General features: G+C 43.8%; 1 protein-coding gene across 3 annotated transcripts in view; it reads right to left on the bottom strand.

The window, feature by feature from the left end:
* The window catches only part of Slc25a13 (solute carrier family 25 member 13), a 190,417-nt gene that overhangs the window by 74,175 nt on the left and 90,226 nt on the right, over window positions 1-26,016 (bottom strand). For all 3 annotated transcript variants that reach the window (XM_051151955.1, XM_051151957.1, XM_051151958.1), the window contains exons 5-9: window positions 17,464-17,603; window positions 4,688-4,834; window positions 2,454-2,592; window positions 1,646-1,739; window positions 1,361-1,445 (exon numbers count right to left, since the gene is read on the bottom strand). In XM_051151955.1, coding sequence (XP_051007912.1) covers window positions 1,361-1,445; window positions 1,646-1,739; window positions 2,454-2,592; window positions 4,688-4,834; window positions 17,464-17,603 — 605 coding nt within the window. The remainder of the gene's footprint in view (window positions 1-1,360; window positions 1,446-1,645; window positions 1,740-2,453; window positions 2,593-4,687; window positions 4,835-17,463; window positions 17,604-26,016) is intronic.

The following is a 26,016-nucleotide window of genomic DNA, read 5'->3' as shown; positions in this document are numbered from 1 at the left end:
AACCCTTTCATGGCCAGTACCAAAAAGCACCCCGTTATAAGCCCTCCAAAGCTGCAAAGAGCACAGAGGGAAAATGGGGAGGTGCTGCTGCTAAGGGGGTGGGGGTGGGGAGGAAAGCAGGGGAGATCTGAAACAGCCCCTCTACTTTCCTTAATCCCCAAATTTCTACAATAGTTGGTGGCATGCAGACGAAGAGATAATTATCTCAGACACAACGACGTCTGAAATCAAAAGGAGAGGAACGCAGGGCTGCTCCCACCTCTGCCCGGGATTACACAGTTCTTTCTCCTGCGCCAGGGGAAAGCGGCTTCTTCTTTTAAGCACAGCCAGCTGCTTTCCCAGAGGTGCCGAGTTAGCATTTGCTGGGTATACACACCCATTCCTTCCACTTCCATGCAGCACACAAAACTCACTGCAGCCTTTGGGTGGGAAGGGCCTAGAGGGAGGGGGATCCTGGCTCCAGGCCTGACAGTCCTAAAAATGCAGCCGGCGTCAACCCATTGTGGTCAAAGTGGCGTCGCTATTCAGACCCAGAGCTCCAAGCCAAAAACAGTTAAGTCTCACAAGATTTGAAGATGGCTTTGCCTTAAAGGAAGTCTTTTTCTTTAAAAAAAAAAAAAACAAAAAAAAAAACCGCCCTGTCTGTTCACAGATTTATTTTACAAGCGCCATACAGGCACGGCACATGCACCGAAGGCGCTGCTCTCTAAGGCCCAGCGACAGCGCTGAGCAAGAGTTAAGTGAGGAAGGAGGTCCCACGTCTTAAGTTTACACCCCCACAACTTCAAGACATGGGCTTCTGTTAACCATAAAATAAAATCTAACATTCCTAACATTGTTTCCACATAACTTTATGAATCCTTTCACAGAGAAAATAGGTCTAAAAGCCTCTGAACTATGACTCCAGACTAAACAAAATTATCTCATTTTGATAGTCAGAAAAAACCGAAAGGCGGGGCTGTTAGACAATGCTGTGACAGGGTCCCCACCGAGGAGCTAAGGTGGCTTTCGTTTAGCAGCACCATATGATGCTCACGACAGTCACAAGAACCAGCGCTCCATGCCCACACCCCTCAGTACTAGATGCAAAGAAAAGAGCTCCTTTTGGGGGGGGGGTGTTGGGGGTTTCTAGCGCCAGGGGGAACTGCCCTGTCTTTCTAAGAAACACATGCCCGTATCTATTCACCAGAAGGCTGCTAAACAATTTTCCTTTTCAGTCTCCTCAAAAATGCCTGCATTTGGAGAGCAAAATTGGAAAATGGTTAAGACCGAAACTAATGCTAGAAACTCAACGGGAGTGCAAGGGGCCTGGGTATCTCTGTGGAAAACACCAGCAGAGAACTCATTCCTGGTCACTCACCTGCCTCTGGGCCTCAGCCAAGTTGAAGGGCAGCATTCCTTCCTCTAGGGGAGCGATCCGCTCAATGTCTGCTAAGGTCATGCGCCTGGACAGAAAGCAAACATAACAATGACAACGTCCCAATTTCTTAAATTCTCATTATGGAATTCCAGAATGTTCCTTTTATCACTTCCCATATTTCAGTGTTCCCCTTCGTTATTCGGTTTCTTTCTCTCCTGCTGAATTTTCCCTACACCTAGTTCCTAACCTTCTTTTATTAAACTTACTTTAAGAAAGCCAACTTACCCCCTCGGCTCATATAAATCTGCTAACTGAAACAAGATGTCAACTTCCATGGGTGTAACCTGACCAAACTTCTGGGCTGCCAGAACAAACTCCTCTGTATGGAAAAGAGAGAGAGAAAGAGAGATTCAGAAAGATCAACACTAAATTCAGAGTTCACTCAAAGCGCTCAAGAGTGGATAGCACAACAGGGCATCATGAAGTCACACCACACTTCCTGGTTCTTTCACCCACTTGGAAAAAGAATGCAGATCTCCATCCCAACACTCAGAGTCCAAGCTTGGTGCCATGTGAAAGCTCCACACAAATGATGCCGGATGGCGTTCAAGTTCAAGGAAACCAGGAGGAACGTATGAAGCTTCAACCAGCTCCTTGGTAGTGACACTGCCAATCCCCAAGTGAATTTTCTATTTTTTTTTTTTTTATATATTCCACTGAAATGCTGATAATATCTTCACTGCATGCATGGATCACATTATGCGATCATCAATACAGATGTGCGGAACTCTCACGTATTTCCGAGGGCCACTTAGGAGGTTGCCTCTTTAGTTCTAGTTCTTGCAGGAACTGACAAGATCCAACAAATCATATATTCATGTCTTCATTCAAAGGCTTTCTTCAGTTTACCAAGAACTTAGTGACAATTGTTTTGTTTGCTACAGTTTGTCTGATAGTATACTGGAGGACACACATCAGCAATTATTTAACGGCATGTATGAGACAGTGAGTTCTAAGATAAACTCCAGGTTGCCTGCCTCAGCCTTGTTCCCTAACGCACTTGAAACAAAAATTCTGACACAGTCTCACTCACCTTTAGTCACCTCCACATCTTTCCTGCTGCCAGCCAGAGTGCTGTAGATCTTCCTAATGAGCTCCATGTTGTTAAGGAGCGAATTGAATCCATTAAAATAGGAGAAGCTAACTTGATGGGATGTAGTGCCTCCAGCGGCCTTGGTAAGTTGAAAACAAGAGAGGAAGAAAAATAAAAAACTACATAGGTGAAGAGACTCCAAGAGTGCTGTTTGGGAAGTGACCAGGAATGAATACACACACACACAAAAAAAATGATCAAAAGTATTCTTCCTCCATATTAGAAAAGAAGCAATAAGTGAATTTTAAAAGCAACTGCAGCGAATCATGACCAGGACTTGTGCTTCCATACACAACCCCTGGAAAACTAAATAAACCCAGAATTATAACAGGACCAGAAGTCATTTACAGAGTTCAAGTTTCAGCTGGAAATGTTTTATAAGTTGGTTTATTTCATCTAATGATCAAATCTCAAGGCCACAAACATACCAACTGTGCCACACACATGCATGTGTTCATACACGCAAAACTAAATTATATCAGTGAAGGTGTATAACAAAGAGTGGCTAATGCAGCCTTAGTATCAAAACTCGTCATAACACTGGAGCCAGAAATAATCCCTTGAGTCCTGAGACATTACATTGGTGGGAGAGCTAAAGAGCAATTGTGTCCTGGTAAAATTAGAAGATGCCATATGCATAGATAGTGGTTGAGGCTGATCAGAATCCTGATAATCTGAATTTTTAAAGGGACATTTTTCCTCACAGAGGACAGGAGAAACAGACTATGTCCACTGTAAATGGAACTTCAGTTTAGGGTTTCAAATTCTATTCTTGCCCAACAAGGCAAAATATTTTTGTTAAGGAAAGCATTTTTTAAAACAGCCACATACATTTTCACTTAGTAATCATTTAAAATGGCTGACATGAGAGTTTACCTGGTGTGGGGGAGGGGGGTCAAGGGGAGAGGAGGGGGAGGAGTGAGATCAACACTGTGTCAGAATGGGAAAGGCCATGTATTAGAAGGAAAGCACCAGGAAACAAACAAACAAAACACACACACACACACACACACACACACACACACACACACACACACACACACACAGGCTCATGGTCATGGCTGTGAGCAAAGGGAGAGTTTCCAGACAGCTCCCAAATGCTGAGGATCAGCCAGATGCTTTCACAGTTAGACACTGAGATGTGGCCACCCATCAGTGGTGAAGCACAGACCTACGGGAAACCTGGATTCCATCGGTTAAGATCTTCCCTGGGGATCTAGATAGTTCATGGCCAATACTTGGAAGCAGTACCCTGCATGCTACAAGGCATCTCAGAGTTCCAAGAAGCAAGGACATCAGCTGGACGTGCTCTGGGGTGGGGCAACCATGACACATAACAGAGGGCTCTGCCTGTCACAAGCACCACTGAAATCCCTAACAAACACCAGGAGCCAGTGAGCTATCTAAGCTTTAGGCCGTCTGGTCTTTCTATGACTCCAACAAGACGTCTAAATGTGCATGCTTGCATGGGTGCCCGCATGCATGCATGCGTCTTTTTCCTTAGGGAAGAATCATGAAAATCAGTACTTGTACATTTCTCAAAATATAACGCTAAATTACATGAAATCACAAATTATTTTTTTCTTCTTTTTTTCCTAATCAGAATTAACAGACAGACCCTCTGTATTCCTGAATTCTATATACCAGATGCAACCAACCACAGAATGTTGCAAAGACTTGGGGGAAAATTATGTCTGCACTGAATAATACAAACATCATTCCTTGTCAATATTTCTTGAACAACACAGCGTAACAAAGACATAAAAATACTTAGACTGCATTAGATGTTACAAGTAATCTAGGTATTATTTAAAGTACAAAGAAAATAAATGTAGGTTATATCCAAAGATGATGTCATTTTGTATAAATGATCTGAGTATCTGTACAGTTTAGCATATAAAAGCACCCTGGTACAGTTCTCCTGGGACACTGAGAAACAAACGTGCACACCCTCAAAACATGTCATCCAGACAATTAACCTACTCCCTAAAATGAACCAAAACATGTTTTGGTTTGCAAGGTGATCACATTAGGAAAATATGAATGTCTTAAACAGGGGGTCGGGCGGGGGAGGGGAAGCTAGACAGTTCCTAAGAAGTATTCTTTACTGTCCCAGTTTACTTAGCACAAATTAGGGAGAGTAAACTACTTCATTAGGAAACAGCACAACTTACAGCTACTAGACATTCTTCAACAAAAGGAGTCAGGACATGTGGACGGATGGTGACCATGATGTCCCGGAAGTCAATGGCTGTGACTTTCCCAGTCTTGGCACTATCCCGTTGGACAAAGGCTTGCTTGGCATGCTCCAACTGTATTTCCTACAGTTAGAAAAGGTGAAATGGTTAGTTTATGTCTCTTTCTTATTGCAAATGACTGCTCATTTCTAAGCAAGACGAAAGAAATTATCCTGCATCATGATTTCAAAGGCCCCACCTGCCTGTTTAAAGGCTTCCCTAACTACTCCCTTGGAAAGAAAGAATGTTTCTCAGATCCGTGCATACAAACTTGAGAATGGATGCTCTGCTTTAAATTCTACGCGCAGTGGAATCCGAGCCAAGCATGGTGGCACGTATCTGTGATCTCAGCACTTGGTAAGCAGAGGCAGGAATATCCAGAGTTGAGAGATGGTCCCAGACACGTTATGGCTTTGATGTCAACCTGGGCCACATGAGAAAATCCTGTGTCTTAGCTATTGTTCTGATGTTGTGAAAACGCGCCAGACCAAGGCAACTCTTATAGAAGAAAGCATTTCATTGGGGGCTTGTTTACAGCTTTAGAGGGTTAGTTTTAAACAGATAGGCATGGCACTTGAGCTGCAGCTGAGAGCTTTACATCCTCATGTGCAGGCAGAAAGAAGACACTGGGCCTAGCACGCACTTTTGAAACCTCAAAGCCCAACCCCAGCAACACACCTCCTCCAACAAGGCCACACCTCCCAGTCCTTCCAACACAGTTTCAGTAACTGTTGACCAGACAGTCAAACACATGAGCCTATAGGAACCACTGTCACTCAACCCACTGCACCCTCTTTCAAAAGAAAGAAGAGAAGGTAGAAAAGGAAGAGGATAAAGAGAGAGAAGACGAGGAAAAAACAAAACAAAACAAAACAAAAAACAAAAGTCTAAGGAATCTAATCAGCTTCCTTTCCTCTAGAAGTTGAAATACAAAGAAGATGAAAATAAGAACGAGGTTTGGTCACTTCAGAGGCCTGGTTAGATCCAGCAAGCCGTCTTGGCCATGTGCTAATATGCAAGTGCTCTACTGAAAAACAAAAAACAAAACAAAACAAAAAAACGGGGAAGAACTAGTTGTCTGCTGGAATGTACACCTGCACTGCTGATATTTGGGGCAGGTGAAGTCACTGTCACAAGAGGCTGCCCTGTGTCAGCTGAACCTCCCAGTAGCTGCTGGCACCTCCCCCACCCAAGGCTATGAGGGTCAAAAATGATAGCACAGGGAGCCCTATGTTCTGGACAGTTTGTGGGTCAGAGGAGGCAAAACCATGGCAGTGCGTTTGGATCTATAGTTCAACGTGACTAGGTTCCAGCAAGAATCACAGCACTCCATTGTTATTCCCAGGAGCTGAGGGCAGACACAAATCACAAACGTGCCTTCCCACCAAGGCTCTTTTCTCACCATACAGCAGGAGCACCCCACCTGTAGTGTCTCGTCCCCCAAATGTAAACTAGTTACCAATTTATGTTCCCTGGTCCTTAAAAATGATGCAACTGCATCTTTTCCTTTTCTCTTAACAGCAGTAGCCAGTGCCTCCTCATTCCCGGCTTAAACGTCTCTGATGGTCTCCACTGCCAGTCTCTGACCACTGCAGTGCACTTTGTATGCATCATGTCAGATCCAACCTCCCTCCCATAGCCTGTACCGCAGAGACCCATCTCCAATGGAAGGTGCTCAGAACTCTACATCTCAGACATGCAAACCCTCTATGTAACTAGAAAACTCAACTTGGCCCTTGTACTAAAAATCAGGGCCCTGTCTGTGGTTCCAGACATGAGCCAGACATCAGAAATAAAGTCTATGTTATTGACTTTCCCATCTCTGGCATGGGTGAGATGCTTCTGTTTTAGGTACAGCAGACACTCCTGTGATTGACATGCTTGGTGACATAAAGCCAAGTGAATAAACAAATCAGGATCCATTCAACAAAACTGAGTTGTCTACCCAAGAGCCTCCAATTCAAGAGGGAAACCCTGTTACAACACCAGTAGTGAAAAATGACCATAGTTAAGTATTCCATTGAAAGCAAAGGCCACAGCAGGTATTCAATTGAAAGGTAGTAAAGGGACACAGTCCTCAGATGCACTGCTAATGCTATAGAAAGCCAGGGTTACCCTCAGCAACAGCAGAGCACTGCTGGGTACTTTCCAGTCGTAAGGATCCAAAGACTGCTATACCAAAACCAGCTTCAGACACTACAGCCAGACCGACCCCGCACTTGAGGCCAGGTCCTGATATGTAACCTAGGCTTGCTTCCCTTCTACTTATTACACAGTCCAGAATAACTTTGGATCCTCAGAATCCTCTTGCCTTAGCCCTCTGAATCCTAGGATCTCAAGTTTCTAACACGGCATCCAGCACATAGGTCATAAGCATTAACCATACTGCATCCATGGAGGGAGCTGTAGTCTTCCTGCTAGGAGCAGCTGGAACGCAAGCCTGGGCACTACACACACACAAACAAACACACATACACACACACACACACACACACACACACACACACACACACACACACACACACACACACACACCCCATGGTTAAATGCCTGCTTGCTACCTGACCATGGTGTACAGGAAGCCATGGAAAACCATACTGTAGAGAACTTCCCTAAAAATATTCCTGATACTTAGGAATCTAAAGAGCTACAAGAATTTCCTTATATGTCATTCTATCTATGTATTTATTTAAGACAGGGTCTCCTGAAGCCCAAGATGGGCCCATACTTTCTACATAGCCAAGGAAGACAGTCAACTTCCCTTCCAATTCCTCTGCCTGCTGAGTGTTGAGATTATGGGCATGCGCCATCATGCCCAGTTTATGTGGCGCTCAAGAGTGAACCTACCAAGTGAGCTCCATCCCCAGGCCTTTGCCTCTGCTTGTTTTGTTTTGTCTTGCCTTGTTTTTGTGGGAAAACAATAAAATTCCTAAGTTTCCGGTAAGGCAAAAGGCAATGTGTCAAGAACGCCTGGCGCTCCTCACTGACCTTCCGTCACAGGGCATGCAAGGCAACAACAGCACAAGGAGAGGTGTTCCCGCCCTCATGTTCTGCTCGCCTTTCAGCCCTATAAGCCCTGACCCTGATGGAAAGAAGGTGGTAGGTAGGGGGAGAGGCCTGTAGGGACAGACATACAGGCCACTCTGCAAATGCTAAATTCAACCATGTGCTAGCTTTAAGATAAGTGACCAGGCTTGGTACTCAGGACACAGTGACTTAAATCCCTTGACGGTTATCTCGATAGCTACTACAGAAAATCTAACACATATTTAAGGGCCACCAAGAGATTGGTGCTTCCAATATGCGTGCCAGATGGGACAAAACTAGGACAGAGAACACAGGCAAGAAGACTCAGTTCCTATGTGAAGAGAACAGGAATAGGAGAAGCAATCATTACATTAAAGTATTTAAAGGTTAACTGACTGGAAGTTTAAAAATCGCCTTTAATCCCAGCATTCGGGAGGCAGAGGCAGGCGGATCGCTGTGAGTTCGAGGCCAGCCAGCCTGGTCTACAAAGCGAGTCCAGGACAGCCCAGGCTACATGGAGAAACCCTGTCTCAAAAAAAAAAAAAAAAAAATCCAGGGAAGAGGACAGGCTGGTGCTCTGTAGTTCCTTTAAAAAGAAAATCAACGGGAAGAAGATACTGGGGTAGGCTGCAGCGCAGTATGCTACACTCACTTATAAAACCATGAAATGAAATGAGCTGCCGCACACATTGAGTGTCATTAGTAACACTTTAACCCTGGACAAAGGACGCCGGTCACAGATTTCATTTTCCTGCGATGGAGGGGAGTAGAAGCTCTGATGACAGCAGAATGTAATGCGCCATGACGCTCCTCACTACCCGGGAGAGCTCAGCTGGAGTTTCAGGTTCCAAGGCACTCTCCACAAAAGGCCCACAGCAAGGCCTGCTGTTTGGGTCATGCTTGGCACACACATGTCAAGTGGTAGCTTGGAGTTCTGTCACCTGGAATGTCCTTTCCGAGTCCTCTGAACCAGCCATGGGCACAGAAAGATAAACACACAAGCACATGAACGTGGTAATGGCTGAGGGGTAGCCGTTTCCTACCAGCTGAAGGCTGAGCCAGTGCTTTCGTGAAGCCTTGTAATAACTTCGGGAATACTCGTTATCTTCGTCTTACAGAGAGATGCTTTAGGCTGGGAAAGGCTAAGTTACTATTCAACGTCACAGAGCAGCCGAGCTGTGGTGCACACTGGGGAAGGTGTGACTCCAAAACTGACATTCCTCACTACTGGGTTATGCTGTCTTGGGGAAAACCACAGTGGGATCATAAGCTGATTTGGTTCCTAATAAGAAAACAGAATTTAAGAAAAGCTTTGAGTGAGCTTGGGGAGATAGCACAGTTGGAAAAGTGACTTTTACACATCCCCCAAGGATACACAGACACAGAGACATACACAGAGGCTGAGGAGAATCTATAGTGATAATTAGGATGCTATAGCAATAAAGCAGGATACATCTCCAAAGAGACAGAAGACCACACCACAGATTAAAAGTAAGGAGGAAGAGATGCCCTGGTTGACCATAATGAGAAGCAGAGAGGAGAATTAAAGTTAAATTTTCTATAAAAAGAACCCTGACAGTACCAGTAGAAGTGTACATCTGGGGAAGTGATGCACTGGATGTCAGGAGAAGCAGAGGGTGAACTCTGTGTTGCATGCATGCTTCCTTAAACTCCTGGTACCTGATGCTGTGAACATCAGGTATCCTTCATTCTACAGATGGGAAAACAGGGAATAGTGCTTGAGGTTAAGTTTGGCCCTGGAGCCTGGTGTGTGTGTGTGTGTGTGTGTGTGTGTGTGTGTCTGTCTGTCTGTCTGTCTGTCTGTCTGTCGGTCGGTCTATCTGTCTGCCCGCCTGCCTGTCTCCTAGGGTGGCAGATGTGTGTTACCACAACCTGACTGGGAGCCACAGTCTAAACAAGCAACGACTGTTTGCTCTGAAAGGAAGTCTATTTAAAAAAAAAAAAAAAACTAGAAAAAAATATAGTTGTAGAAAGAGATGTGAGTATCTCTCAATACACAGGAGAGGAGGTGACAAGGATCAAACTGATACTTACACTGAGTACAGCAAATGAGACTAAAGACTCTAGAGGAAACAACAACAAACAAGGCAAAGGAGCTGGGAAGAAGGCATGCCTGTGAGGAGTGGTCCTCATGGTGCCAGGCAAGGGACAGTAGCCGAGGTGTGTGTGTGTGTGTGTGTGTGTGTGTAAGGAAGGTGGACAGGGGCAGGGGCAGGGGCAGGGGACACATGGGCCAGGACCTCTGTCACCTAATGCCAGAAGGTCCCAGCAAAGAGTCCATGGCCATGTCTTAGGCCTTCCTGCTCCAGCACCAGTGAACGCTCTTCTGTCCCCTCCGCTCTGCGGCATGGTGATGAATGGACCGGCTTCCATTGGTGTGAACTCCAAAGATGCCAACACACCCACTTCGCCAAGCTCTCCAGAACTGCCGCCTGTACAGCAGTAATATCCACGGGGCTTATGCCGCGCCAGGTCTAACTTCACGCTTCTGATAATACCGGGCCTGTCATGTCCCCAGTGGTCTCCAATTTCCAAGGGGGATGCATTTTGAATGTTAAAAAAAACTCTCTTCAGACACGCAAATAAGCTTGTGCTTTAGCCTGAGAACAGTCTATCAGGTAAAACAACAAAAGGTCTACTACACAAACAGTACATTCACACGAGCAAAGACCTTCGAGAGATAAAACAAACCAAAACCTGCTTCATTTTTACTTTTGTGTTTTCAAAACAAAAAAATATATACAACTTAAAACAGTCAAAAAATTTTTAATCCGTGGCGGTAGAAAATTCTGGGCAAAATGACTGTGACTATTTGTGAAAACAGAATAAAATATATAAGGAACGTTTCTACATATCTCTATAGCATTAATATAAAAATACCCATCAATTTTCATAATTCTAAGTTAATTTGAAAGTAATACGAATTAAGATGAGGATATACAGGCTGGAGAGATGGCTGAGAGGTTAAGAGCACTGTCTGGTCTTCCAAAGGTCCTGAGTTCAATTCCCAGCAACCACAAGGTGGCTCACAACCATCTATAATGAAATTTGGTGCCCTCTTCTGGTATGCAGACACACATTCAGGCAGAATAGTGTATAATAAATAAATAAATCTTTTAAAAAAGAGGATATATATATATAAATATATATATATATGTACATACATGTATATGTGGTGTGTGTGCACATGCATGTGAGTATGTATGTACAGAGGCCAGAGGAGCATGTCAGGAGCCCTGCTCTACCATTCCCTGGCTTATTCTCCTGTAACAAGGTCTCTTTGAGCCTGTACCTAGGCTGGCAGCAAGCAAACCCTCTTTATCTTCCTGTCTCCGCCCCCTACTACACTAGAATTATAGGCACATGCACAGGCACTCATGGCTCCCTACATGTGTGCTTGGATCTGAACTCAGGGTGTCATCCTCGCACACAGCAAGCACTTGTGCCCACTGAACCATGTGTCCAGCTCCAAGAGGTAAAAACGGAATTGAGCAACATAGAGAGAAAAAAGCATTTCCATTCCCCACATCCTCCCGTGATTCACACATTCTGTCATGCAATCAGATTTCAGGGGTCATGGTGAAATCCTGCCCCTAGTTCCTTGGGTTGAACCGTCAGTAAGAGGCAAGAGCCCTCAAGAACCATGCCACCTCATCCTCTGCACTTATGGCAACACCATGAGGGGAAACAAGTCCAGTGTGTCTCTATGTTTCTTTCCTCTTCGATTTCCTTCTAAATTTCTCAGTGGGTAACAGCCTGGGAGATGCTAGAAGGTGTTCAGGCTCAGCAGGGTGCTGCTGTAAAAGCCAGCTCAAGCTGTTCAGCCGAAGAGGAGGCTGACCAACCCCAGACACAACAGCACAGTGAATCTTGATTTCCTTTGTCCCAAATGTGGAAAGTGTCTAAGAAAACAGAATCTAACTATCCAAGTGAGCTGGATTCCATGTGGATGCCAATCAATACCTTCTATGGAACTGGCATAAACAACACCGGCTCCTGCACTCCTTATTTGTCTTTGGAACACTAGGGTTATTGCAATCACAGACAGTACCAACATGTGTTACGTATTCTGTTGGTGCCAACTTGCAATCAATAGGAATAGATTCCCATATTGCAAGCGCAAATGCAGGTGTGGTCTCTGGCTATTAAGACTTGTGGTCTTGATACTTCCATTAACCCCCAATTTCAACTAGAAAACACTCTAGATGTGCTTCCCGACGACACTATCAAGCATACAGCAACAATTCCCACATCTGCCCATGAGTGTCTCGCAGCTTGTCAACTCTGGGCCTGCCAGCTCTCTGCCCAAGACCTCTTGACAAACTTTGCTTGTTGAACGAAAATGTGTTACTATAAACACAACAATTTCTCCAGAGTGTTTCTTCTTTGCTTTGGGGGATGGTGGTTGTGGGGGTATTTTTCCCCCCCAAGACAGGGTTTCTCTGTGTAGCCCTGGCTATCTTGGAAGTCACTCTGTAGACCAGGCTGGCCTCAAACTCTGAGAGCTGCCTTCTGAGTGCTGGGATTAAATAAAGGTGTGCGCCCCCGTCTGGCTTCCAGAGGGCTTCTTAGCAATCTTACTTAATATCAGAATCAATTTGTAATTAGTATACATAAAATCAAAGCTTTGCTTTAGGACATGAGAATATCAGTATATGGAGAGTCTTCTGGAAAACACACATATTTGCCCTTAATACTAGCACCTGTGAGACAGAGGCAGGTAGTTCTCTTAAGTTGCTGGTATATACAGCAAGCTCTAAGCTGACCCTGTTACAAAAAGAAAAAATTTAAAATATGCACATATAAAACTGTTCACTTTATAACATTTATGCACACAAACCATTATCCATGAAGTGGAGATGAAAAATTTGAGCTTAAAAAAAAAAAAAATAGCAGCCATAACTGCTCTAGTATAAAGGGAAGCAGTTATGTGGCCTCTGATGTCTTCTCAAAGTCTTCCCCAGAAATGAGGAATAAGAATCCAAAACAGTAAATAAATAAATGGGTTTGTGTCCCTGCTGTTCAATCCTGCATTGGTAAAATCCATAAACAAAGAACAGACCAGAACATACAAGCTCACCATATAAGCTTGTCAGATACCCATGACCTCAGTGAGTCGGTCACTTATCCCATCCATGCAAAGGTGAACCTGTGGTGTAAGATGCTCCAGCCATATGGTGGTTTATACAAAATGCACATTTAACTAAATAGAGCACAGCAGTTCTTAAATAAAGGGGAAAAACTGGAACTTGCAGAGAGTAGCATAGCCAACCAATCTGCACACAAGCATGGCCACCACCCCTGCTGGCCTGAATCAGCTGTGGTCTCTCTTAGGAACATGAGTATTGTCACTGTATAACAGAGGATCCGAGTAACCAAAAGGACTTTCCTTGTGTCCCTGCAGCTGTTCCTTTTCCTCATCATAGACGGGCAAGAGGATGCATAGTGATACTTTTCACATCTCAGTCAGCCAAGCATCTCTCATATACATCTCTGTTTATACAACAGTGACTACAGGCAGGGAGCAGGGCTGACCTTTTTGAGGTCTGCCTTAGAGCAGCAAAGTGGGCATACCTTACAAAGCAGAAGCCTGAAACACCCGAGACCAAGCTCTCTGTCTCAGCGGCTCTATTGAAACAGCACGACCAAAGAGCAAGTTGGAAAAGAGTTCATTTGCCTCACACTTCCTCACCACTATCATCACTGAAGGAAGTCAGGACAGGAACTCAAACAGGAAACAGGGCAGGCACCTGAAGGCAGGAACTGATGCAGAGGCCATGGAGGATGCTGATTACTAATTTGCTCATCATGGCTTGTTCAGCCTGCTTTCTTACAGAGCTCAGGGACACCAGCCCAGGGGTGGCACTACCCACATTGGACTGGGCCCTCCCACACCCATCACTAATTAAGAAAATGCCTACTGGCCCGATCTTCTGGAGGCATTTTCTCAGTTGAGGTTCCCCCCCTCTTAGATGACTATAGCTTGTATTAAGCTGAGATAACACTGGCAAGCACACTAGCATCTGTATTTCAGAAGCTACCTATATCTGCCAACGAGCCCACGGAAGAACACAAGGGACCTGCAGTACGGGCTTCAAGTTCAACCTGCGTAGTGACACAAGTTTAAAGGAAGTACACAAAATATCTGAGACAGAGAGAAGTGAGCCAAAGTGGTCCTCAACCCAGCACTGATGGAAAGCCTATGACAACCCATCCACTCATTCTTTCCTCTGAGTCTGGAGCTGGGTTTAAAGCAAAGCCCCTGTCAATATCGTTGGGTGCTACAGGCACTTTAAATTAGTAAACGTTTAAGGCAGCCATTCTGGCTCCAGAGGCAAAATCATCCTGTGCATGGCACCGCGGGATGTTCTCATCGACTTCCACAGATCAGAGTCAAGTTTAGGCAAATACCTACAAGCTGAAGCTGGAAACAGAACAAGCAATCCCTGAATCATTTAATCCTGGACTCAGGTTGCCCACCTCTTGAGGAAGGCCAAGAAGCGGCTGTGAATAGTTCACAGGAGACTGGAGGCAGCAGCATCGACACTTGCTTAAAGGGGGCAGCTGGCGCAACCTTACTATTGCTAGTATCCCAGGAAAACTAATTGGTCCATGTTCCACAAAGTCTCAGTAGCATTACTACAATTGTTCCTCATCAAACACACACTATCTCCTACCATGTGCCACATTGGTCCTGGGTAAATGGCAGCAAAAATTTACCTCACATTCCACTCCCCACATGTGTATATAGAACTGGAAATGGAGATTCACAGACATTAAAATGTTTAACAAAGAAAGTACAAAGTCAGAGGTAAGGTATCTTGCCCTTGGTTTTTGCTTTTCTTGGTATGTGTGTGTTGGGGGTGCGGGGGAGGGGGTATCACTCTGTATCCCAGCCTGGCCTTGAACCTGCAGCAAACAACCTTTCTGTCTTAGCCTCCTGACTGCACATATGACCCACCAGGCCTGGTTCAAGGTATTTTTGAAGCTTTGTCAGAAAATGACAACAAACTTCAAAAGCCTGACAAATCTCACGTGTTTTAACAACATCATTAAGAGTCTAAAGAAGGGTCAGGGGGATGGCTCAGCCACTACAGCGGGTCTGAGTTCAATCTCTAGAAACTAAGTCTGGAAAAAAAAATTAATAAAGTAAAGCACAGTGGGGCCCACTTGTCTAACAGACCCCGGACCTTAGCACAACTGACGCCATCTTAGAAACATGTGGGTCCCCAACGCCTGCCAAAGCAGGAACAATGACCTGATTCATCACAGACCGGGTAGGTAGTTTCACAAAGCCCTGAGAGGATCTGAGCTGTACGATTCGGATAAGCTTCCTGTGCAGCCACAGGCCAGCAATAAAGACCTCCTCTTTGTCTTTAAGAGTGTCCACGTGTGCTGTCCGGTGGATACCGTTGGTAATCTCAGTGCTAGAGATGTGGAGTTAGAGGAATTCCTTGGCTTGGTGGCCAGCCATTCTAGTCTACTTTAAGTTCCAGACAAATGAAATGGCCGTGTCTCAAAACCAAAAGTGGATATTACCTGGGGAACAAGAGCCAAGGGTACCCTGTGGTATCTACACATGTGTGCACACTCAAGTATGCACATGCCTCTCTCGCACACACAAAATGAGCAGGCTAAAAGAGAAACACATTTGGACACTATTAACTGGCTACATACAGTAGTCAGTACCTAAGCGCAGATGATACAAAGTGCTTATAAAGGAGTAACACTGCTGGGGATTTCCGTCCCCACCACCCCATCCCAGTTCTGCCTCCATCTCTTGCATCAGGCAAGATCCGGGACGAGAAAAAGAACGAGAGGAGCTGAGGCGCTAACAGCACCTCTGGGAACAAACAACTGAAGGTGATTCCCTAGGCAGCTTTCCTCCAGGCTCAGAAGTGAAAGATCCTGAGAGAATAACATTCAAATTTGGGGTTTTTTGTTTGTTAGTCTATTTGTTTGTTTGTTTTGCTTTGCTTTTGATAGTTCAAGACAGGGTTTCTCTACATGGCCCTGGTTGTCCTGGAACTCGCTATGTAGAGTGGGCTGGGCTGGAACGCAGAGATCCACCTGCCTCTGCCTCCCAAGTGCTGGGATTAAAGGCGTGCACCTCCACTGCCTGGCTTCAACATTGTTTTGTTGTTGTTTTAATGATTTGCTTATTTATTTTGTTTTATGCACACGGGTGTTCTGATGCTTGTATGTGTGTGTGTTAGGGTGTAGATCTGCTGGAACTGAAGCTGCAAACAATTGTGTGCTGCAGTGTGAGTGCTGGGAATTGAACCCAAGTCATTTGCAAGTGCAGCCAGTGCTCTTAACTGCTGAGCCAACTCTCTAGGCCCTCAACATTGGCTTTTAAGTAATAGATTTTGTAAAAGAAATATGATCTCTGAAGAAACTAAATGAGTTAATAAAAAAATCGAAAGAAATGAACTCCTTACAGAGATTTATATACCAATAGATATTGACCCCCTAGTGACTAAACATTATCATGTAAATTAAAACATTTTAAATGACACTTGAAGAGGAAAACCAACCCATAATCATAATTTTATTTTTTTAATTCATTCTTAGTCTAGAAGAGATGAGATTCATTATAACATTATCATAGAATAAGAACTGTATAATCATGTTTAAAAATACTGTTGGGCTGATGTCATCAATGGTCCAGTGATCCAATTGCAATAGAGATGAGAAAGATGGGAGGGATAGCACTAGTGTAGGAGAGATGCTGGAAAGCCAAGGCCTCACAGCAAGGGTAGCCATACGCGGCCACACAAGGTGGCGATCTCTAAAGGACAATCCAAGAAACAGTATTCAAAGCTGCCTGGATGACTGCAATATGCAGCAACTTGAAACTCTGAGCCTTAACCTATAAAGGACCTCAGAAACAATTGTACAGTTAGAGGCAGCTGCCTCCATCTGCTCCTTTCCTCAGGGAAATACACAATATTAGCACACAGTGGAATAACCAGGCACAAATCTCAGTTGCAATTCTGATTTTGCTTTCTAGAATGCTGCAAGAAAAGCAGATGCTCTTAACCACTGAGCCATCTCTCCAGCCCTAAGAGTTTTGCCTTCTTTGACCTAGCAAACCTAAGGGAATCATTTTCACACTTTCAAACAGAAGCTCTTAAAAAAAACTTTTAAGAGCCCATGTAATTCTACCATTTCAACAAAGTGAAAAAGAAATACTTATAAATTTCCAGGTTTATAAACCTGTAGTGATTCAGGCTTCAGGGCAAAAGTGAGAATCTGAGCTTATATTTAATCCCCCCCCCCCTTTTTTTTCTTTCTTTCTTTTTCTTTTCTTTTCTTTTTTTTTAACTTTTTAAGAGTGTAAGAATCTAGGAGCAGGAGAGATAGTTCAAGGTTAAGAATACTGGCTGGTCTTCTGGAGGACCCTGGTTCGATTCCTAGCACCCAACCATCTGTAACTAACGCCCTCTTCTGGCCTCCTCAAACACTGCATGTGGTTGCACAGATATGTATGCAAAACACCTATACACATATACTAAAATAATTTTTAAAAGAATTATTTTAAAAGAATTATTAGCAGAACAAAAATATAAATAAGACATTAAAAAAATGTCTTACAGGAACTGTAAGAAAAAAAATTCAGGGTGAAAATATCAGGTAATAAAAAAAAGAAGAATTAGACCCACCAGCAAAAACTGAGTGAACTCCGCATATGTAAGATGTCTTTTTCTTTCTTTTCCAAAATGTAGTTGCACAAATTCTGAGTCCCAGTTAAATGGAATATGTTGATGAATTGTAGTCTGTCCAAAAACCTGTTTAACATCCTCTGAAAAAGAATAAACAGTGGTTAACATAATGGAAGTTGGGTTCTTTCTTACACGCATTCAAATGGGCCTTCCTACTTATTGTTAAAAAGTAACTCAGTGTGCGTGCATATAGCACTAAACTATGGCAGAAACAGAAGCCAGAAGCACCAAGGGGACAGCTGAAGTGCTAAAGGTAATACTCTCAGAAGCCAAGCAAAAGGCTATAATTTATCCCACTTATTTTATTTCAAAGCACGGTGACTGTCTTCTGTATGGAGGACAGGATTTAATCTTTAGTGACTGTGGTGGGTTGAATGGGAAAATGTCTCTCACAGGTTCACGTAGTTAAACACCTGGTCTACACTGGCGTGGGGAACCTTGGAACTTTCAGGATGTGGAGCCTTGCTGAAAGAAGTGTGTCCCTGGGGGGCGGGCTGTGAGGGGTTCTATCTTTTCCTTATTTCCTCTCCTTCTCTCTGCGTCCTGTGTGTGGACAAAGATGTGGTCATGCAGCTTCCTGCTCCTGCCATGTGCAGTCATGCCTCCCCCTCAGACTCTCCCTCTGGGATCACAAGCCAAAAATAAGCTTTTCCCCAAAAGCTGCTTTTAATTACAGTGTTCTGGGCTGGAGAGATGGCTCAGTGGTTAAGAGCGCCACCTTCTCTTCCAGAGGTTCTGAGTTCAATTCCCAGCAACCACATGGTGGCTCACAACCATCTGTAATGTGATCTGATGCCCTCTTCTGGTATGTAGGTGTACAAGCAGGCAGAGCACAGTATACATAATAATAAATAAATTTTTAGAAAAAAATAATAATCATGGTGTTTTATCGCAGCAACTCATATGTACCTAACTCATATGTACATAACAAGCACTTAATGTAAACAAGACAAGAAAAGTCGCTATCAAGTTTTTGAAAGGTTGAGACCTTAGTAAAAGACCTGAAATACATGCTCAACACCGGAGGCTTCATCTGAGCCAGTCGGTTATAAATCTCTCAAGTTATTCATGTGGTAAAAACAAGGAGAAAGCCAGCAAGCAGTCTGAGTTTTTAACTTGAATTATCCCCCAAATCCCAAGACGGGGTTTCTCTGTGTATCCTTGGCTGTCCTGGAACTCACTGTAGGCTGGCCTACCTCTGTCTCCTGAGTGCTGAGATTAAAGGTGAGTGCCACCACTGCCCAACTTTAATTTGTGTGTGTGTGTGTGTGTGTGTGTGTGTGTGTGTGTGTGTGTGTGTGTGTCGGGGAGTTCTTGACAGAAGTTCCCAAATTGTTCAAATAATTCTACTTCAAGTTGTGATACTCAGTGTACTGTTTTCTACTTATTTCTGCTCACCTTAAAAGAGGGGGCTGGAGTGTCATTCACTTGTACAATGTTTGCCTAGCATTGGGAAAGAGGGGCAGAATGGTTCGTGTGCACATGCGCACATACGCACACGTGCGCGCGCACACACACATACACACACACCATCACCACCACCACCACAGAGTATAGGAAGACTATCACGGAATAATATGAAAAAATTATTGTTCTAAATAAAGCATTATTTCACTTACTAGTCTCCATCAATAATGAAAATGTGCCTTTAAAGGGAGATAGGAAAACAAAAGAGTATATTGGTGAACTTTATCCTTGTTTTTCACCTGTTTTAATATACCTGTCAAAAGAGCTCGTTTTTCTAAACAGACTAAGCCTGGCTCCTTCTCTTCCTCCCTTTCTCTATGAAGGAAGCAAAGGAAAAAGAGAAAGTTCTTGAGTCCTTACTCATTCCCCCAAATTTCCTACTTTCATCTCATCCCGGCCACAAAATTTTCATTCCATGTTTTTAAAGGTTCGAGAACATTTTACTTGCCATGAAAATAGCAAGGCCACCATCAGCGTGTGGCCGTGTGTTTGCACAGAGAGGGTAAATAAAGATCAAGATTATGCTGGACATAAGGTTTATAAATGGTGGGGAACAAAATAAAAACCGGAGGCGTACCACGATGAGGACAATAAAATAAAAATGTCAACCTTCAGGTTAGGGGGGGGGGGGATACATAACAGAAACCAAAAATTAAGATGTGAAAGAAAAAATTGAGGAGGGAGGAAGACAGAGGCTCCCAGAACATCCAGCCAAGGGTCAATAAAATGAATGAAATGATAAACTCTGAGTTGAAATCCAGGTGTCTAGGACTCCAATACTACCAGCAACAACAGCCACCATTTCTTGGATGCTCACCAAATGACAAGATTCTAACTATTCTAACGGTTTCAAGCCCCATAGCCTGAAGGCAGACTTTCTTTAGCAGCAAAGCCTCCTGTCCAGTCCTGTGCACCCCCACCCCCACCCCAGCATGGAGCAGGCCCATCAGAGTCAACAAAGGCACCACAGGCGGCTAATCACACAGGTACATTGCCAAAGAGGCAGCAGCACTCAGATGATAAAGGCAGCACCAAAACAACACAGGAACTGTTTCCACACCCTAAATTCCATTTGACACAGTAAAGGTGGCTGTGTAGGGTGCTCGGGTAAGCTGAGGGTTCCTTTCTGCCACACAGTACATAGAAATCATTTTAAGGCACTAATTACAGGGCAGCTTCAATGACCTCCTTTCTTGGCCCTTCATGTCTCATGGCAAGTAAGAAAAAGCATTAAACAGACAGAATATATAGCCAAGGCACCCAGGCATTTTAGTGTCACACAGCCTGGGGAAAATCTGGAGAAATGTGTGCTAAAGGTTTTGATGCTTTTGAAGGACAAAACCATATATATATATATATATGTGTGTGTGTGTGTGTGTGTGTGTGTGTGTATCACATTTACATATCTATCAGCTTAAATAAATTAGTGAATGAGTTTAAAATAAGTTTCATTCTAACCAATAACTTTTTTCCACCTATAATTAACTGTCATCTACTACTTCCTTGAGGTCAAACTTGAACACAAACTGGGCACCTTTAACCAAGAGGCAGAACGCTTTCCTGCAATTCTAGAGAACTTGACTTTCCAACTAGTGAAGCCAAGCACTGCACTTTAGAAGCTCTGATATCACTAAGATACTCCTCAACCCTAACATGGGCCAAAAAAGACATTTATGTGATCTACATATGTACGTTTGTCCAGATTTACTGTGCATTGCTTTGTTCCAAATAGACTATTAATCCCTTGATGGCACAGGCCTCATTGTCTGCATCCAATTCCCCTCTGGGGCTGGCGCAGTGCTGGGCAAAGAACAAGTTTCTCCCCAAGTAGTTTTTTTTAATTGAAATCAGTCAGCAAATACTTAACAGGTCAAAGACAGTAGCTTTTTAAAGCATTATGGTTTCCTTATGCTAAAATCACTGAGATCAGTTCCTGACTTTCCAGTGGTAGTCAGGCTCACCCAGAGTCTCTCTTCTCGGCGGCCTTCGGGTTTACAAAGGAGAAATATTCTCTGTGCTATAACCAGCACCCCAACCTTTTTTCTGACATAAGGGTAAAGGACCTTTAATTTTGAAAAATTAGCTTAGTAAGCTACGGAAGAGATTCACTTGTCATTAATTTTTAACTCCCCATTGAAACAGCCGACAAATACGTAAGCAGAGCTAGGACAGTTTCTACATCATCCCGCGCAGCACAGTTATGGGCCAAACATTCTATCCACATTCTATTCACGGTCTGCTGAAGTGTTAACTCCTTGGACCTGAAGAGCATAAACACTAGCTACCCTTCAGAATGTCACCCAAGCACCTGTTTCTTAGCTGTCTGGACACACCAGCTACTGTAGAACATGTTGCACCCATTTCTGTGGGAGAAATGGTATACCATCGGGAGTAAAGGGCTGAATCCAAGTCTAGCTCCTGGAAATCCGTCAGGGTGAGGATCAGGTCCACAGGGCATTAGCACTGTTGGGGGCATCTCCACAGCAAGGAAGCTGGATTCGAAGAAGGAAAGCACAGAAATGGGAGGGAAAGGCTTTTTAAATTTTGATATGGGCCCTTGAGACTGACTGCCATAAGGCCCTTCCCTCCACCACCCCCCCCCCCGGGTGGGGTGGGGGTAGGGCTTCCGCAGGAGTTCTGAAGCAGAAAGCAAAGTTCGCTTCTTCTGAGGCAAATCAAAGGTTCAGACACAGTATTTGAGACATGACAGATCCTGCCCCCAGATACCCAAGGCATTTCCATAGCCTGGCAGCAGCAAATACTATTTAGTCTGAAATTCCTAAAACTTGATGCTGCATTTACAGAAGGAAGGATGGACCACTCTGGGACGAGGTTAGGCCTCCTAGGTGTGTAGAGCAGGGGGGCTCAGGGAGGGAGGGCGGCAGCTGGGAGCAGCAGGGGAGGAGGCAGCAATGGCTACAGCCATTATTTGACTCAGATTCTACAACATTTCACAGTCACTCTCCTGACCTGCCACTCACTCACCCCTTGAAATGGCCAGCAGCTGGGCCACAGCCAGTGATGCGCAAAGCACAGCAAGTCCTTTCTAGTCATTTCCCCATCTAACGAACTCTTCCAAAGACTCCGAAAGTTAACTCCTGTCAGACTAAAATACACACATATTTTTTCTCCCAAAACTATTTTCGGGGCCATACGCCTGAACTTCTTCTTCTGCCTCAACAAACGGCTTCAGGTTTACAAACAGAAGCAGTATCTGTAAGTTAAACAACCACACAGGAGGTCAGCGCACTCCTCCCTCACCTTAGTCAACATAAAAATGCTGCCCCACACAGCATTTAACCACCAGCTCTTTAAGAAGTCTCCAGGTCTTCTGAGGTAACGAGAAGAGCTGCCTCACCTGACACCTAGAAAACAGGAAACTAAGAAACAAAGCGACACGCATGCTAGATAAAGTGCCGCACTCTGGCTTCCGTGGGCAGACGAGTTTCAGCATCAAAGACTCCAGGAGTTGAAACATTGGACTATCATATGACTAAGCCCTCACCCCCATTTCCAGATCTTGCCTGTATTGTCTTCTTTTTATTTTTAGGGTTCTTTTTTATAAAGTGATTTATTTATTTTTATTTTATGTGCATTGGTTGTTTTGCCTGTATGAGTTTCAGTGTGAGGGTGTCAAGATTCCCTGTAACTGGAATTACAGATAGTTGCGAGCTACCATGTGGGGCTTGGGAACTGAACTCAGATCCTCAGGAAGAACAGCCAGAGTTCTTAACTGCTCAGCCATCTCTCCAGCCACCAGAACTTTCTAGAGCTAAGCTGAAGGTGTTTTTTGTTTGCTTGCTTTTTTAGATTTATTTTTATTTCATGTATATGGGTATGTAAGTATCTTCCCTGTGTGCCTATGTTCCATGTGCATGCAGTGGCTGTAAAGGCCACAAGAGGGCGCTGAATCTTGTGGAACTGGAGGTACAGAGCTACCATGTGGGTTCTGGGAATCAAACCCAGGGCCTTCAGAAGAGCAGTAACCGATGTCCTCAACCATTGAGGCTTCTCTCAAGCCCCTAACCTGAAATCTTAGAGAAGAAGAAAAAGTCAAAAATTTTTTTTCTGCCATTTTGTTGCTTACTTGGTTTATAACTCAACAACTGAGAACGTCCTGGCACATCATTACACTATCACACAGAGTAAGAAGGAGGTGGATGCTTCTCCTGGCACAACATAAAAGATCCTGAAATGGGATCCATAGAGCAAGGCCAGTCAGGCAAAGAAGGCTGCAACATGGGAGTGCAGCACGGGGTACGGGGCTTAGGTAGACAAAGGCAAGCTTCTCTAAGCTCTGCTACTCTTCCTCAAAGTGAAAGCAAGTAGAATGCTTATCGTTTAAAGCATACTCATTGGTATTTCATTCTGTGCCAAACTGTGTTGGGAAGGACCATGGCTGCCACCAGGTCACCAAGCCATGGTGATGTTGTTTAAGTCAAGACTTTACCAAACAAGCTCAGGGTCCCTCTGAGGTTTTGTTTTTGTTTTTTTTTTAATGGGACTTTGCTTTTCCAACTTACCACCATTGGCTACACTTTTTATATTGTAAAAAGATAATTACAGTGGGTGGGGTGCCAGTGACCTCTAAGCCCAGAATTTCAGAGACTCGGGCAGGAGGATTGTAAATTGGAAGCCAGCTTGGGCTACAGAGTGAGCTCTGGTCTTAAAAGAAGTGCAAACGATTACAAAGTCGCAACTGTTTTTTTCCTCATAATAAATGGTCATACATCCCCCTAAGTGACACACAGAGTCCCTCCAAATCCTAGCTGGCTTCCTGCAGAAACACAGTAGGCTACGATGGAAGCTTTAAGATCTTTGAAAGCTGGGTTACAGATAAATTGCTCTTACATACACATATGAAGATCCAAGGATCCTACTAAAAAGCCGTTCATACTAGTGAGCGTGTCTGGCCAGATCAGAATATAGAAGTCCAGCCTACAGGAGTCAATTGTATTTTTACATATATGAAATAACAATCTAAAAATATAATTAAGGAAATGATCCCAAATGTGGTAATCTCAAAAAGGACAACAAAGATATATAAAACATCTATTCTCTAAATGCTACAAAATGCTACTTATTAGAAGAGTTAATGTGATTAAGATGACAAAATACCCAGGTACTATTGGCTTATACCTAGAATCCAGCATTCAGGAGCCTGAGGCAGGTGTGAGGCCAGCCTGGGCTACACAATGAGTTCTAGGCTGGTCTGAGCTACAGTGTGAGACTCTGTCTCTAAATAAATGAATATATAAATCTTAGGGTGGCAGTAGAAATCCATTCCTAAAGTTGGTGTTAAATGGTCATACTCCCCAAAGTAGCATATAGATTCCGTCACAAAAATCCTAGCTGGCTTCTTGAGGACACAGGCAAGCTGATTCTCAAATCCATAAGTACTCAACCCAGATTCTTCTTGTTCTTGTTTTCGAGTCAGGGTCCCTTTGTGGCGCCTTGGCTGTCTGGGAACTCACTTTGTAGACCCAACCGGCCTTGAACTCACAGAGATCTGCCTGCCCTTGCCTCCTGAGTGCTTGCATTAAGGGTATGCGCCATGACCACCCAGTGGGGCCAGGAAACTTTGAAACACAAGAGCAGAGTTGGAGTTCAGCCAGTACAAAGCTACCGCAAAATTGAGACTGTAGTTACGGCACAGCATAGACAACAAGTAAACAAAACAAGAACCAGAATCCAGGGGCACACGTGTGTGCTTACTGCCAGGAGATTTCCAACAAACATGACTGCCAATCTGCGCAAAAGAAAGAAAGAAAGAAAGAAAGAAAGAAAGAAAGAAAGAAAGAAAGAAAGAAAGAAAGAAAGAAAATAAATTAGTCCTTACTTTGTAAAACAAATGATCTCTACATGCAAAAGAATCAAGTCCAGCCCTGACCACCTACAACCAACTCATGATAGATCAAAAACCTAAATGTAAGAGCTAAAGCTACCAAGGTGTTAAGACGTAAAGATAGGAATATTAAGTAGATGCATGATCCATGGGCTTGGATTGGGGAATAGTGTACTAAGTATGAAAAAGACAAAGGAAAAGAAAAGAAAAATGGACAAACTGAACATCATCAAATTTATTTTCTAAAGCATAACAGGAGAGTGAAAGACAGCTTGCAGACTAGGGGCGGTGGGTGGGTATCATGTATGGTAAGGAACTCTAGACTATAGAAAGGACTTTCACAACACAGAAATAAAAGCATAACTCAACTTGATTTTTTTTTTTTTTTAACAATTGTGTGTATGTATGTTTGTGTGTGTTTGTATGAAGAGGTCAGATGGTGTCACATCCCCTGGAGCTGAAGCTACAGGCAACTGTGCGGGTTGGTGCTGGGACTTCAACTCGGGTCCTGTTCAAGAACAGTATGTGCTCTTAACCACTGAGCCATCTCTCCAGCCTTGACAAATGCAACTTAAAATGAGAAGATAAAAAGGACAGTTTTAAAACAGGAAGAACTGAGGAAACATTTTTTTCTAAAGTGACATCAAAACGGCTCACAAGTACCTGGAAAGGTGTTCAGCACCATTAGCACCAGGAAGATGAAAACCAACGGCTAACACTTAACATGCATAGCTGTAGCCAGGATCAGTGTAACAAGTGCTGCCGAGAATGTGACAAAACTGGAACCCTCAGATGCTGCTGGAAATATAAAATGCCACTTTGAAAAACAGGTTGTACCCAGAGTTACTGCATGACTTCACAATGGTATTTCCAAGGATGCAAGAAACAGAACCACATAGTCACACAAAGTATGTGAGTGAATATTCACAGTAGTGTCGTTCATTGCCAAAACACAGGGGCAACTCATTAACTGAGATGAGCTAAACAACATATGCTAAATCCATATGATAGACTATTATCCAAAAAATTGAAAAGATAATAATTATGTGGTAGTAAGCGGACAAGTGCGCTAATATTGTGGGCAAACCTTGTAAACATTATGCTAAAAAGTCTGTACTAACAGACACAATAGTCTATGAGTGAATTCATATAAACTCAGCAAGATGGCTGACCAGGTCAAG

The sequence above is a fragment of the Acomys russatus genome, chromosome 10, assembly GCF_903995435.1.
Source record: "Acomys russatus chromosome 10, mAcoRus1.1, whole genome shotgun sequence".
NCBI lineage: Eukaryota > Metazoa > Chordata > Mammalia > Rodentia > Muridae > Acomys > Acomys russatus.
This window is presented reverse-complemented; position numbering and strand designations above follow the sequence as displayed.